Genomic DNA, 16,334 nt, shown 5'->3' with positions numbered 1-16,334 from the left:
TAGCATTTATCAATCACACCAATGATGTATTGACCTACACTGCAGACACTCTCTTAATTTTTGCTTTTAGATGACCGGGAACTTTGTATATGTATTGATAAGACTTATCTTGGTTCAAGAAACCAACTCTATTTTAGAGAGAGATTTTCTATGTAGAGTATATTAAAAATAAATATTTCATAAAAGTTTAACTGTTGTCTTCTGGGTTTGAAAGTAATATTAAGACATTACAGAAATTACAGCATCATTTTCTGCTACAGCATCATTTTCATGTAAAGCTGCTTTGAAACGATGTGTGTTGTGTAAAGCGCATACAAATAAAAATTACTTGACTTGTAAGTAATAGGGATTCATTCATTAATTAACTTTTTTTAACTCCTCTTGGTACTTTTGTCTAAATTGTGCACTTCCCGATATAGCTTCAGATTAGGCTGTCTAAAGATAACATGAAATGAGATTTGCAACCCATTTTACTTCTGTAATGTGATGTATTTCAGAGTGAAACAAATTATAAAAAAAAAAATAAAAAAAAACCGCAGGGCTTATCCCAGTCTTGCCTTATCCCAATAGTAGCCCTTCTTTTCTGTCTAAATATAACACAATTTGCTACAGTTGCCTTAACTTATAATAACATTAACTATTCGCAAGAAGGTGGCATTACATACATTGGTTATTATTGTTTTTGTCAGCCGAAAGGGAAAGTGTTGTCAGAGATGGAGCAATTGATGAATGATTACAAAGACACATTTTTTTTCCTTTACAATAAATGTGATGAATCATGCACATTAAGAACAGAAATATGTAGTACGAAAGTAAATTGGGCACATTTTGATTTAAATTAACCTAAATTGTAAGTTTTTGGCCCTATGAATGTCAGCTCTGGGCCTTTGTTTGCTATTTAATTCTAAAAGGGCACAAACAATGGGCACTTTGAATTTTATCTGCTAGCCAAAACCAACGCCATCTGAACACAACAGAGTGGCACTGTTTTCCTGGGTCACTCTTTTGCTGCTTTCCCCATTTCTTTCCACAGCTGAGCCTAGAGGCTGTGTGGCTTTTATTATCTCCCTTAGTAAAGAGGATAACGCTTGTGATTAATGCAAGTCCTGGATAAAGCTGGAGCTATCTGGTGTAAATGGGGGGAGGAGGTGGGATGGAACAACTTCTGGAAACTCTTTGTTATTGGATAAGCATGACATCATAATCTTTAGTGTGACCACTGGCAGAGCACTAGCTGAGCACGTGCAAATCGTCTACATGACTTGCACAGGATCCAGACAAAAACCTCCCACCCCCTAACACCCCCCCCCCCCCCCCCCCCGGCTTTGGACACCTGCCACTGCCAGAAGTTGTGGCATCAATGTGCGAGCTGAAAGTGATGACAGTACTGCAACCAAAAGCCACCAGTGTGGTCCATTGTGAGTGTGAATAAAGGAAGGAAGTGAAAGAGAGCATTAATGGATAGGCAGCGCACATCAACACTGAGATAATGCTAGAGGTCCACCAAGGCATAGTGTTCGGCCCATTTCGTATTACATCTGCAGAAGGCAACATATGCACCCAATTGCCTGGCCTGGGTGGTAAATGGGTCAGTGTTAAGTGCAGTAGATAGAGTGCAATGGTACAGTCTTGGCTTATGGTATTTTGTGCTGCTGAATGTTCCATTGAGCTGGTGGCTCTGTGGTCGCCCAGAGCGAAGACAGCCATATAGGCAGATCTGAAAGGCATAGTGATTCAACAATGGCCTAAGAAAGGAAGATAATTTTCCAGGACCTGACCACACAGCTTTGTCTTGTACTAACCTGTACTTTGAGGAACATTGCCCTTTCAAAATGTCACTGTTTATAGCACTACAGCTCAAATATTTAACAACAACTAGATCTTTTCATTTTCTGAAGAAAACGGGAGTGGTGCTTACCCGTCCAAAAGTCACCTTCATGATGGTTTCCAGGGTGTTGCTGTGAGGTTGCTAAGGGTTCTGATTAGTTTTTGGATCATTGAGAAGGTTGCTAGTGTATTCTGGATGGTTGCCAAGTATTCCTAAGCCTTTTATAAGGTGTTCCTGGGTGGTTTCTAGGTGGTTGCTTTGAACGAGGTGGTCTCAGACTCGGGAGCGGTTCGTTTGTGGTGTGAATGTAATCCGAACCAACGGACCAGCAAACCAAACAATATCCCTATTAAAACCATAAACATACCTGATGGATCTGCAGAGAAGAAATCTAAAGGTCAGCTCATCACTGTAATTCATCATCAGAATATGGATATAGCATTTTGGCGACTATATAAGACATAATTGCACTTTATATATAGGAGCTGTTTTATAATTCCTGAGGTAATTTTAGTAAGATCTTTTCTCGATCTTTTATTGACATAGTTTTTTGTCGCAAGCTTAAGTTGATTGTAGAGACTATTGGTGCCAGTGGTTTCTACGATCTACTCAGGCTTATGATGCTTTTGGGAAACACAGCCTTGGTTAGTTTTGAAATGTTGCCTTGTGAATGCAAACAGAACCAAGAACAAAATGCAACAATGTAACAATTTTAGCCACTGTTTAAAAAAAAAAAAAAAATCAAATGAGCTACCGGTCTGAAACGTCCAAAGTATAACCAATAGTAATAATGAATAATGACAACTAATGGAAAATAAACTTTTTACTGCTAGACTCACAAATTGTTCCAAGAAACATCTATGCAAAAAAAGGAAGCCATTTTATTAGTATACAAAAATAAAAATAGACAAGTAGAATAACTGGACTGGATATGGAACAGCAAAATGTATACATCAAATACATATAAAATCACATCAACACACACACACACACACACACAAACATAGGTAGCTACCTATACTGATTTTGTTTTGAATGGCTCCGTCATTGTTCACTATGTCCTGATCTGTCCACTGACCATAGTGCAAAGGGACAGAGGACATACTGTACTTGTCAACAAGTTAAATTGTAATAAATGTGCTGAGTGAGAACTGAATGGCACTGGTCAAATGTTCTTCACAAAGATGTATTTGACACCAAATGGTGATATGTATAGAAATTGAACATGTCATTTTTTTTAAAATCCTGCTGATGCCACAGCATGCAAACAATCTAAATATATTACAGATCTCTGCACTGACCTTGAGATCATCATGTGGCTCTTAGAAAATGTAGGTCTTTAACACGTTTGTCTTTCTGGGTGAAACCTAGCTATTACTGAACCTCTGTACGGCTTGGTTTAGTAATAAGTGGGCACCTAATTACAACCCGATAGCACTTCTCTGGGTGACTCTGGCTATGTTCGAAATAGCATACTACCATACTATTCTTACTATTTCTTCAGTATGCTTTATGTATACTGTGCCAAAATATGCAGTACACAACAGAGCACACTGTGAAGGATATTGTATCCCAAAATGCAATGATGATGCTTGACCTTTCATTTACAGCAATTTTAAAAAATAACATTTTTATTGACTACTTTTTTTTTTTTTTATCAGTCTGACAGGAGTTTCTACATAAAATTGGATAAAAATGTGAAACAAACAAAAGTTGTATTTCTAGGTAACTGGGTGGCACTCACTGAATTAAACATGCACATAATGACTCAACAATAAGGATTTTTTTCTGCTCATCTGGTCAGATTTCTACTCGCTCTACATTTTAGTTGCATGTTTTAAAACAATGAATTAGATTAAGTGTAATCATCTGTATGTATGGACATTTCTAGTGAATTGGAAACATTTTAAAGACATAGTTCTTTTCCCAAAACTTTGTCTATATTGTACCACAACTTAAGTACACATGTCTAGTAAAAAGAACAGTCAGTTTTCACATTATATTTTCTTGTAATGTTTTTCCTCTCTCAAAATTTGTCACTGCCGAAACATAGAAATAAATCATAATAAAAAGGATTATATTTCTCTAATAAGAATTTGTTTCCACCAAAAGATAATTTTCATGAATTGTTCTAGAAAATGACACAGCCAAATAAATTATAATGACAATTTTAACAAATTTCAGAGTTCAATTTATAAGATTCGTAAAATTTTTAAAGGAATATTCCGGGTTCAATTCAAGTTAAGCTCAATTGACAGCATTTGTGGCATAATGTTGATTACCACAAAATTAATTTCGACTCGCCCCTCCTTTTCTTTAAAAGAAGCAAAAACGGAGGTTACAGTGAAGCACTTAAAATGGAAGAGAATGGGGTCAATTTCTGGAGGGTTTAGAAACAGAAATGTGAAGTTTATAATTTTATAAAAGCACTACATTAATTCTGTTAAAACTAATGTATTATTTGAGCTGTAAAGTTGTTTAAATTGTCATTTTTATAGTCATTTTATGGTTTTGGGGTTTGTTTGTTAATCGTCTTGGAAACGAAGTTGTGAAATTGGCTATAAATTTACACAGAAAAGGTTAGTAAGTTATTTTATTACACTAAAATCATGTTTATACGCATATTGTTTATGTCTTGTGGCTATACTTTTGAAACCGTGAGTATTATAACATTCAAAAATTGGCCCCCATTCACTTCCATTGTAAGTGCCTCACTGTAACCCAGATTTGTGTTACTTTTTTTTTTTTTTCAAAGAAAAGGAGGGACGAGTCAAATTTTTTTTGTGTGGTAATCAATATTATGCCACAAATGCTGTCGATAGAGCTTAATCTGTAATTAATCATTAAACTTTAATGCAAATGTTTGTCTGTAGAATGCATAAATGTAATCATATGACAGTTGTAACAGTTGTTCATAAACAGAATTTTGCTGAAAAACGATGATGTATGGTTTGACAAATTAATTTTTAACTCATTCTAACTGATTCTTCCAAGACTGTCACAAGTTTCTCTCAAAATTTTGATAAATCTCATCTATGTCAGACACCAGGATAACTTTAATTTTTTAAGAAAACTTAACTTTACCTAAAAATATCAGCACAATTTACAACAGCAATATTCAGTTTATTCAAATGTTTAGGTTTGCAAGGCATACAAACACGACTGGCTGACGTAAGCTGTGTGACAACAATGTAGCATACTTCTGTTTGAAATGTTTATTGCTGCATAATGCGCACTGTGTCACATACTGTTTGTAAAAAATAGTTTGTAGTATTCAGTGTAAACTCCGCAGTAAGCTGAATTCCATTTTGAACATAGCCTAGACCAAGTTGGTTGAGGTTTTGGGGGTGACAAAATGAAATGTATTCTGCAATAATGTCATTCTGCTCCCAGTAATATGCCAAAAATGTTGGAGTTGACCAGCAGGACTGACTGTACCAGTCAAAAACAGAGGTTGACATCATTAACCCATGGTGGAATGAAGTCATAGGTGTAAATGTGACAGCATGTGTGCTTGCCCTGTAGGTGACCCAGGCTTCAACAGACCTTTGCAGGATGCCAGACTTCTGAGAGACCATAATCCCTAGGTGATGATGTCACCTTCTGGATTTAGCTTTCATCCAATTACAGTGGAACACCTTATTCAGAAGGGGAGGGGCATGTAGGAGATGGGCGGGAAGATGAGGAGGGAGGCTTAAGCCTAGTTTCTCACTATCCCCTGTCAATCAGTATCCTTGGTTTAATACCTTATCTAATAGCTAAGCCGCACTTGCATAATCGCTCAGGTAAATGAAGCGAGATAAGTGTGAATGGGTCTTTTAGACCTTTTAAACTTAGCCAGGACTAAGGTGCAATTATTTAACGTTCAGAGTCAGTCAAGATTTTGAGGCAGACAGGGAATACGTGGTAATCTTCCAAGTTCGACCTTCGGCAGGTGATATCATCTTTTCATAATGGATTGTCATGGAAATGAACGATCAATTAATCGATAAATTGTTAACATTAATTCCGCAAAACACTCATGATGGACTCCAGATAATATGTGCATGTAGCCTACTGTTTAAAATATCATTTAAATTAATAAACTTAAGGAATGCAAGTATTGACATTTTAGTTCAGTGTATTTTAATACATTTAGGCAATGTTTAGTACAAATTTGTGAATTGTTTAATTACTGTTAATGAATTACTGTTAATAATAACTTGCATATTAAATCTTCGCATTGTGGATCGTGGGATATTTCTGACCTTTGGACTTATTTCTTTATTTGAAATTAAATCAAATCATAACACATATTGCTAACACATAACAAACTGCTTCTCTGGTGATGATGAGTCAGGTGAATGTGGCTTTGTGCTCATGTTGTACTTTAACACACTATCATGGTGTATGCAGAAAACAATGTTCATTTATAGAGAAACGTCCAACACTGATTGCTTTGAGCCTGCTTCGTCTTCATCTATGCCTCTGTGTGATTCTTCTTCTGTGATGCGGACAAGCCTTGACATGCAGCGCGCAAGTAACCTCTAGTGGTGGATGACTGTATAGATAGCCATATGAATGTCTGATGGCAAGATTACGGAACGAATTTGTTCTGAAATTAATTAACCAACGATCGATAAGTTTAATCGATCAAATTATTAATGACAATTAATCAATTATCGATTAATCATTAACATCCCTAGTGGTAAACTTAGAGAATTCTGTGAATGCATTTTAGAATAAAGGACAGATTTATAGAAATTTTGTCTTCTGTTTAAATGCACTGATTTAAATTAAATTATATAGACAAATATGGGTTTTTCATTGGCTAACGCCAATATCTGGTATTCAGTATAATGCTGACTGATTGTTATATCAACTGAAAAGACTCACAGCAGATTTTGGAACTGACACAAGGGGGAGCTTCCACAGAACACAAAAGATGTTAGGCCATGTCTACATTATTCCGTTTTCATTTGAAAATGCTTAGATTTTTCTACATTTATGACTTTCATCCACACTGGAACAGTGTTTTCTTCCACCGAAAAGAGTGACATCTCTCCATAACTGCATACGATGATGTAAGGAAACTGATAACAGAGTTCTCAAACTTAAACAGATTACTGTGGACGTAGCCTTAGGCAGAATGTTAGTCTCGGTCACCATTCACTTTCATTGTATCTTTTTACATACAAAGTGAATGGTGACTAAGTTTGTCATTCTGCCTAACATCTTTTGTGTTCCATGGAAGAAAGAAAGTCATATAGAATTGCGACATGATGGAGTAAATGATGACAGAACGTTTATTTTTGGGTGAACTTTCCCTTTAAATCACATGCTCTATTCATGGAATGCAACACTGAATCGAGATTGTGCCCTATTTAATAGTGGCTGCATTTTCGGTATGGCCGTAAGGGTTAGCAGTGACTTGGAAGGTATATAAGGCATAAAACGTCTTCTATTTTTCGACCTGTTAATGTATATCGCAATACAACCAGAGCGTCTTTTGCTATTCACCCATGCATTTCTATTTCTCTCCCATATTGTCCACTTTTTTGTTTTCTACATGACTTTCCTCTTTTCTCATCCCTTCTTTTTTAGCCTCTCCATCTTTGCTCATCTTCCTCTCTGTCACTGGCCTGGTTTCTCCTCCCTTCCCCTTCTCTGTCTCCGTTTGCTCCAGTAGTGCTCCAGTATTGTAGTGAGTCATTCTGCAGCAGCTCTGGCTGATGGTCATGTGATTAAAAACTGCCTGACAACATTGAGGCAGCCGGGCTCGCGTGCAGCCACACACAGCTTCACGTTCCCGCTGCATCACAAATGCCCACTCACATAACACGAGCGCATCACACAAGTGAATGCCTTCAGATTCAGTTATTACACACTCTCATACACACATCTGACAGCGAGGTTTATGTGCTAAAGCCTTGCATTTGGAGGAGAAATACAGTATAGGAAAACACAGAGTATTTAGAATCACACCTTTGCTCATTTATTTCTGACTATAAAAGATGACATTGTTAAAGAGCTAATGATGCACATTAAAAACTGCATTTGAGATACATTTGTGACTATTTGCAGAACCACTTAACATCACTAGATCGCCCAAAAAAATTATAAATATATATGTATTGTGGCATCATACTGATATGTTCTTGTGTGTATTTGTGCACTCTAGGTTGACCTGGGCCGGAGACAAGAGGTGGTGGTGTATGACCACAGTACAAAGGATGCTGGTCAGCTCTCCAAAGACAACTTCGTCCACATTCTCCTGAGCAAGCTGGACGGCACCTTTCACAGAGTATCTCTGCTCACAGGTATGGAGCATCGGTATTTTCTCTTTAGTTATGAGCCCTAAAACGAATCATTTGTCTGTGATTCAGAAGAGGTTTGGGTCTGATTTACTGGAGAAAGGTTGGATTGTGTCAGTTCTTGTTAGTACCAGCAGATGGCGATTCTTACATCACCAATTCTCAAACACACTCTCGCTGTAGTGTATGGCAACATTCTCTCACACACTTTTTTGCACACTCTCTCTCTCTTTGTTTAATTTTCCCATCTGCGTTGTCCTGTCTGGGTCATTTCTTTCCTTTGGAAATGAAACTTGATGAGTTATGTTGTTTACTGCCAGACATTTTTGTTATGTCATTACCGAACGTTTCCGCAGTTGCTATGCACTGGTCGGACAAGAATCTCCTGCTGTCACTCAAATTATGTCATAATGCGCAAAGGAACTGCTAGTTGCCCAAGGCAAGTTCTTTCCTAAGCATATAGACAACTACTGTGGAAAACTACTGTGGAAAACTACTGTGTAAAGTCTTTATGTCCTGAAGGTAGTCACTCAGCATTTTTTTTCTTCATATTATTAGCACACTCTGGGACGAATTCACCAAACATGTTCGCATGTGGCATTTCAGCGCAAAAACCTGGATCTTATTCGCTAATCAGCCCCCTAAAAACTTGATAAGGCGCTATCTGCACTAGTTTAAAGCTACTGCAGGCATATTTAAATTGAGTCATTGTCATTATATTCAGCGCAAACACGCCTCCTTTCTGTTTAAATGAGGCTTATTAGAGAATGAACCTTGTTTGTAAATTTGAGTTCTATTTGCCTGGCTATATTAAAGTGTCACTGTTACCGCCTACTGAAACCAAGCGGTAATTAGGTTGAAATGAGCTGTTTTGTGTACATTTTCATACAATTACAGCAGCAATAATTCAATCAAATGATGAAGAAGAGCATTATAACCAAGCATATATCGAGAGATGCAAACTTTCACCATTTTAAAGAGTCGATACAGGTGCCTGGATCACAGTGGTGGAGTGATGCTGTACAGTCGCAGTAGGGTGAGCCATATCGTGGTAGCCTATTACTGCATCTTAATAAAATTGCAAAATGCGTATTGGGTTCGATACTTTTTTCCTGTGTTCATAGTTTGTATTTAAACTGTTTTTATTTAATTTTTCAAAAGAAAACAGATGGTCAGTACAGATGTTAACATTCCAGGGCTTTATTCAGCTATACTGGCTGCGGGAAGACTATTAAAGTAATCAAGGAAGGGCCGCCACGCTTTATAGTATTTCTTGGTTGAGTCTTGTCTGTGGTACCTCAGCTCCACTAGCTTAAGGTATGCCGTGACATCTTTCAGCCACCAGTTATATGACGGTGGGGTCTTATCTTTCCATTTAAGTAAAATTAAAAGGCGGGCCAGGAGAGACGGAAATGCTAAAGAATCTGATTGTGCATTAGACAAGGACACCTTCTCTGGTGCAACTCCAAAAATGCATTCAGAGTTTTTGAGCGCTTGATTTCTTTACTGAATTTGATGTGAAAATAACTAAATACTGAAAACACCAGAGCAAATAAGCGACGCTATCCGTGGGCACAGTTCAGTCTTAATGAATTCCCTCTTCCTTGTTTAATTATTACTTTTCGTTCAATAGCAACCGTCACAGCAGAGTTTCATCACTCAAAGTGATGATTCTGTTGAACCCTCACAGTAGGCAATTTTCTGTGTGAAGCTTACAATTTTTTTCCCCCTCGCTTCTTACTAAGCTGCTTGATCCAAATATGTCACCACTGAAAATAAGCTCCAATCTTTTTCAGTTAGGATTTGGAGAACTTTCACCGCTTTTGCAAATCTTTGATTATGTGGCTTTTCACGGTGAAGTGTCTCTCACTTTAAAGATTAAGACCCCCGTTGAGTCACTTACAGTGTTGTTTGGTAAGCTTCTACAACCTTAAATTAGAAATGTGTCACACATTAAATAAGAAGTTAAAACGGCTGAGACAGTACTTTACGGTTTAAGTGTTTTTTTGGCGCCCTGCTTGCCTAATACAATACAGTATATTAATACTAGATTTTTACATTTTCAAATGAAAACACTATGGGATTTTTCACCTGTTTTATCATATACTAGATGGGAATCATAAGTCCTATCACATCTAGAAGTAACATAAGAGGTCAGTTTATGAAAAAAGGTTTCTAGCTATGGACATTTCAGTCACTTTAAATACTTTTTTTTTTAACCCCTGCAAATATTCCAGGGACTAGCTGTTTCTAGGTGCATAAAATATGAACTATTCTTTGGGATTGATGCCCGTATTATCATCATCAGACTGTGAAAATAGTTCTATGACTAAATGAGGCCAGGGAAGAAGACATCATGACTATATTAAGACCATATTAAGACAATATGGATGACAAATGGCTCTTGGCTTCCTTTGATGTCAGAATTTAAGGACCGCTTTAGAGGAGATGATAAAACGTTGATGGCATGAAAGTTTGTTGTGTTGAAATCTTTTTTAAATGGTTTTAGCAGGATTATGTCACAATATTTCCATTTTAACCACTTCATGTCTTGGTTAAAGCGTTAGATACAGTATTGTAAGAGAATTTTGCAAAATTTCAGGGTGTGACATAAAAAGTTAGAGCCTTTTTTTCTGGCTGTTCTCTATCTCAAAACAGTTATAGCAACTATTGTGGAATTTTGGCTGGTAGGTCTACTGGTTATAGAGCGCATGGTTATTTTCCGTGAGTAAAAATTCCTTTCATTTTCTCCATTGGGGAAGACATTTTTTAACAATAATTTATAAACCTTTACTTAAAGACCTACTGTGCGCTCCAAAGTTGTTAATCAATGATATATGCTTCTGTTGAAGCCATCAGCCCGCGTAATTTCAACTTGATTTAAAAAAACAAAATGTGTTTAAATGGTGAATTTCTGGTGAAGAACTACACAAGCCATGATTCTGAAGGGAAGTAATCCACCAGTCAGAGAATTGCAGCCAACAAGGTGCGCCAAAACAGCTCTGCAGCGACTGCCCATTCCCATGACTCACTACCCCTACACTCTAAACTACTTATGTTAGTACATACTGTATATCTGAATATTTTGCAAAAAAACAAAAACAAAAAAAAAGTATAGTTTTATATTTTTCCATCGTTTTTGAGTCAATTACGTCCTTCACAGTGCTTCGTGGGATTGTAGTTCATTTCCTTATTAAAGATGTTAGGTACACAGTGTTGTACCTTTGTCTTTCAGTCGGATTTTCAAATACTTTTTGCTTAAAATTAAAGTTTGTAATGTTTTGAAGGGTTGGTTGGTTTGGTTCAAGGTTTAGAACTCTTTTATGAAGGATTTTATGAAATTCCTATGGAAAAAATGGATGAGAAAAGTACTACTCTAGTCTCTTAAACCCTGTTCACACCGCAAGTGAGCGACACAGAGTGACAAAGTGGCACAATCTCATTCATTTTCAATGAGAGCACAGCGACTTCCGGCGACACAGGCGACAGTAACCGTTGGCTGTGTCGAGCGATGTTACAAAGTTGAGAAAAGTTTAACTTTATGCAAATGATGAGCGACACTCAGGATTGACTACCAATGGGAGAGAAGACAGCGGAGCTCACGTCGTCCGTCTGCTGTGAGATACTTGCGTTGAGTGCAGGCAAAAACAGAGAAAAGTTATACGTTGTGAGGGATGTCACTGCTCTATATAATTTTTCTGTAACTACATGCATGGATATAATAAAACAATGCTGCGTGGAAAACAGTGTCAGAAACTGGCGCCATTCTAAGTGAATTTGGTTAATATTTTAATAGATTGTTCGTCTTGTTCATGATATGATGAATTGAGCACTGCTGCAGGTTATATAAAACACTCTCCCCGTAGAATGTTCATTTTGAACTGATTCCTTGTCAAATCATAGTGATATCTTATTTTTAATGGCAACAGTATATTCTGTAATCAGCATTTCAAAAGCAACTATGGCCATATGTGCAGTCCACCAATAACATTAATGTGACAGCAGTAGGAACCGCCCGCTAGCGACTTCATAATACAGAGACTAATGACGCCAAGTGACAATGTCATTCGCGGTGTGAACGGGGTCACTTGAAAATGACTGCCTAGTACAGTATGTTTGAGCAGGGTTTGTACTGAACTTGTAGGGAGCAAGGTTGGGCACCCCTAGTGTAGGTCCTGATATCTTCCCTGTTAAATGTCGTCAAGTTTGTCCTTGTTGCCTGTTGAGCTGGCATGCTGTTTCCTGTTCATGTCTTGTGATTACAGGATCTTGGACTGAAATGTTGTTCTGCTGTTGTTGAATTTGATCTTCCATCCTGCTCCACAGGCATCTCGCACATGATGTCGTTGTCTTTGGAATTGCACGCACACACATACACAAATATACTCACTCACAGAAATCACAGCCTGAAGATTTCACACCTTACTCTTCAAGGATGTTCTGAAGAGTGAACAGTGTGTGTATTAGTTTGTGAGTTCTACAGATGTGCATTCACTGTTCTTAAACTCTGTTCAACTGTTGCCATCTGCCTTTGTTTTTCATTGCATGGTAGGACATGAAGTCTACGGGGTCACCTATATGTGCATGTGTGTTAATACACTAGAGACCAATAATCAGTTTGATCAATATTTTTCATTATTTTTTATTAATAAACCATAATATGTGACAGAACAATTAATCAGCTAATAATTGGCCTCTTTGCGATTATCAGCATTGGTCAACAGTGTTGGGTGTAATATGAAGTAAAAAGTAGTGTAATGCATTACATTTTAAATTCATATTCAATACAGTTACTGACTTTCAATTAAATTAATTACTTTTAAGCATATTACTTGGGTTATACATATATTTCTAAAATAATATTTTTTTAGAATACATTTAACCCGTGTGTTGTGCTCATTTTGTGCTAACATATTTTGTGTTCCCACCAGGATTACGTTTGTAAATCTCTCATATTGCATATATTATCACAAGATATTGCATCAGATCTTTTTATCAACTTCTTTTTTTAGTAATTATGTACTCCTTTTCTTTTTTTTACATATTTAAAAAAATATATATATTTTTATTGATAGAAGGATTAATTGAACTGAGCTTATACCGGGCCAGTGGGGGGCACTCCCTGTGGAAAATAAATAAATAAATAAATAATAATAATAATAATAATAATTACATAATAAATTAATAACCACTTTCTTGATCTGAACAAAATAGATGTCATTTTAAAGCTTAGGATCTGGACTTTACAATGCTTATAATTGATCCTACCAATTCTTAAATAATGCTTTTTAATTTGCTAACAAATATTGTTTCACTCATACTCAACTGCAGTGAGTATTAGTGTATGAAATTCCCACTGACACACATAAATACATTTACATTTACATTTATGCATTTGGCAGATGCTTTTATCCAAAGCGACTTACAGTGTACTTATTACAGGGACAATAACCCCGGAGCAACCTGGAGTTAAGTGCCTTGCTCAAGGACACAATGGTGGTGGCTGTGGGGATTGAATCAGCAACCAGTTATGTGCTTTAGCCCACTACGCCACCACCACTCATGGTGATAAATATAATAAACAGGAGTGGTTTTTGTAACATTTTTCCTTATTGCTTCCTGAAACATACATATAACATAGACCATGACATATTGTAACTTACAGCACACTATCCCGATTCAAACGAGCCCAAACACAAAATAATATGATAAGTAGATCTTGAAATATTCCTCAAAGAGTGTACATGGAAAGATGATGCACAAAAGGGCGCTCAACACACATAGTGTGTGTGTGTGTGTGTTTGTGTGTGTACACATGTCCGAGACTTTGTGTGTGCAAACACACATCCAAGTCTGTGCTTATCTAAAGGATTGGGATGCTCTAGAAATCATCATATTTCTGTATTTTGTAGTCTAACACATTCATTTCCAATGGCTGTTAATTTTTGACCAGGATTATATTATATCAGCCATCAACCATCCTGCTCTCTAGATATCGATATCGGCATCTGTCATTGAAAATATTGAAAACCCATACCGGTCAACCAATATTTTTTACCGATACTCACACTTTTCTACTTAATCGGCCTAATGATATATGACACCATTTATCTGTCAAGTACTGTACCCAACAACAGCATTACCAAAAAGATCACACACAGAGTGTGATTGGTATCGGTTGTAAAAATCTCTAGCACCTACCTCACTCTCCTTACTACCACACATCACATCAACACATATGCAAATCGTTTTCAAACCCATGTGGCTACTGTTTCCAGATGTCCTTAAAGTGTCTACTGCAAAATGTGGTCACAATACACTTGAAAAGTATGATCTGATTTTCCTCCCCTTTGCCAACAAAAGAGGAAGGAATTCGAGAGAAAGTAGCAAATTATTCTCGATAAGAATATGGAAGTTTTAGTTTGGCAGGGAGCGAGAGAGTGCTGCTGTTCCTTCCCTCTTTGTATTTAGCTGCTTTGGGAGCTGAATTCAGCTTTGTCTCGCTCCCTGGCTCCTATTATGCAACTGGGCGTTTCTTGTTGAAGTGTTTGTGTGTGTTAGCCAAAATGAGGTAATGAACAGGTGGTGACGCATTCACTCTAAAACAATATGAATATATCCTTTCACTGTATGGCTGCCCTCAACATTACGTTCCCTTTCAGACTCCAGACTTGCCACGGTCAGCCAAAGATCCAATTTTACCACCGTTTCTACGCCCAGTTGAGGTAAAGGACAGGAGGGCATTCATGATTTAAATCAGCAAAGAAAAATGTCTGACAGACCTCTCTGACAGAAATGTTTCCTATTATATTTGCTTCACTTTAACACTACTTGCCTTCACCATTCTAAGATGACCAAAGGATTCCAGCCTTTCAAAGTGTTACAAAATTTTTTGTTTTAGCCATAAAAGACTGAAAATTAATGTTGAGAGAGGGGGAAAAGTATTTTACGTAGGCTAATTGCTGGATTCCAACCTAAATTTACCATTTGAGCATTAAGGCTCAAGATATGTTCACACTGACAACGATTTAACTGTTGGAGGTTAATCAGCACTGTTGGTTGCTGGTGGGCATTCCAATACCAACTGTATCCAACTGTATCGTGAGGCGGGTCAGATGTCCATTATCATCCCAGGGCAGCACGGGGATCAATGTTTTTATTGAAAAAGAGCCACTGTTGCCATTAGGATGAGGTAAGCTCTCAAGGGATGCTTATGGCACTCTCTTAATTTCAACAAACACACACACATCTCTTTTAGTCGCTGTATGTCTTTCTGATTAGAGCATGGCTTTATTTTTAGTTCAGACTCCTGTGGTCATCACATCTGGCGCCAGTCACCTACTTCAACACGCACACACACACTCAGATTCACAAAGGTCGAAAAGATGACCTTTCAGTCTCCACCCTGTACCCTCGACATACACATACACCACTTTGTGGTACACAAAAATGAGTAGCATTTGTCCTACATATGGCCCACTGTAAACTTGGCTTATAGTTTCTCTGTGTTCTCATAGACCTCAAATTATATGTGTTATGTCAATTCTGAGAAAGAAACTGAAGAAATTAAGAAATGTCAGCAGGGCGACCAGAGCCAAATACTTTCAGCATGACATGAACTACTGCACTTCTCTCTTCTCTTCTCTGCTACTGTCTCCCTTTTTTTCCACCCTCCGTTTTTCCTCTTGTGCCCCCACCCTCTTTTCTTGTATTGACCTACCTTCCACATTTCCTCTTTCTTTCTCATCTTCTCCATGCTCTTCTTTTGTTAATTTCTTCCCCCACTCTCCCTACAGATCTCTGTTATTCCATCTTTTGCTGTCCAGCTTACACAACTAGCTTGATTCATACTGATTTTTATTGCAGTTTCAGATGCTTCTCTTTTACCTTCTCCAAATTGAATGTCTATGTCTAAGCTTCCTTCTTTAGGGTTCTCGATGGTCATGGAAAACCCAGAAATATAAGACCTTGTAAAGTCATGGAAAATTACAAAATCTTAAAAATTATGTACATGCGGGGGCCTGGGTAGCTCAGCGAGTTAAAACACTGACTGCCACCCCTGGAGTCGCGAGTTCGAATCTGGGGTGTGCTGAGTGACTCCAGCCAGGTCTCCCAAGCAACCAAATTTGCCCAGTTGCTAGGGAGGGTAGAGTCACATGGGGTAACCTCCTCATGGTCGCTATAATGTGGTTCGCTCTCGCATGGTGAGTTGT

General features: G+C 37.5%; 1 protein-coding gene across 1 annotated transcript in view; it reads left to right on the top strand.

Moving 5' to 3' along the window:
- Positions 1-16,334, top strand: part of LOC127437630 (dual specificity protein phosphatase 8-like) — a 57,074-nt gene that overhangs the window by 12,795 nt on the left and 27,945 nt on the right. The window contains exon 3 of the mRNA XM_051692664.1: positions 7,989-8,127. Coding sequence (XP_051548624.1) covers positions 7,989-8,127 — 139 coding nt within the window. The remainder of the gene's footprint in view (positions 1-7,988; positions 8,128-16,334) is intronic.

This window comes from Myxocyprinus asiaticus, chromosome 48 (assembly GCF_019703515.2).
Source record: "Myxocyprinus asiaticus isolate MX2 ecotype Aquarium Trade chromosome 48, UBuf_Myxa_2, whole genome shotgun sequence".
Lineage (NCBI taxonomy): Eukaryota > Metazoa > Chordata > Actinopteri > Cypriniformes > Catostomidae > Myxocyprinus > Myxocyprinus asiaticus.
Note: the sequence above shows the minus strand (reverse complement) of the source record. Positions and strands in the feature narration are given on the sequence as shown.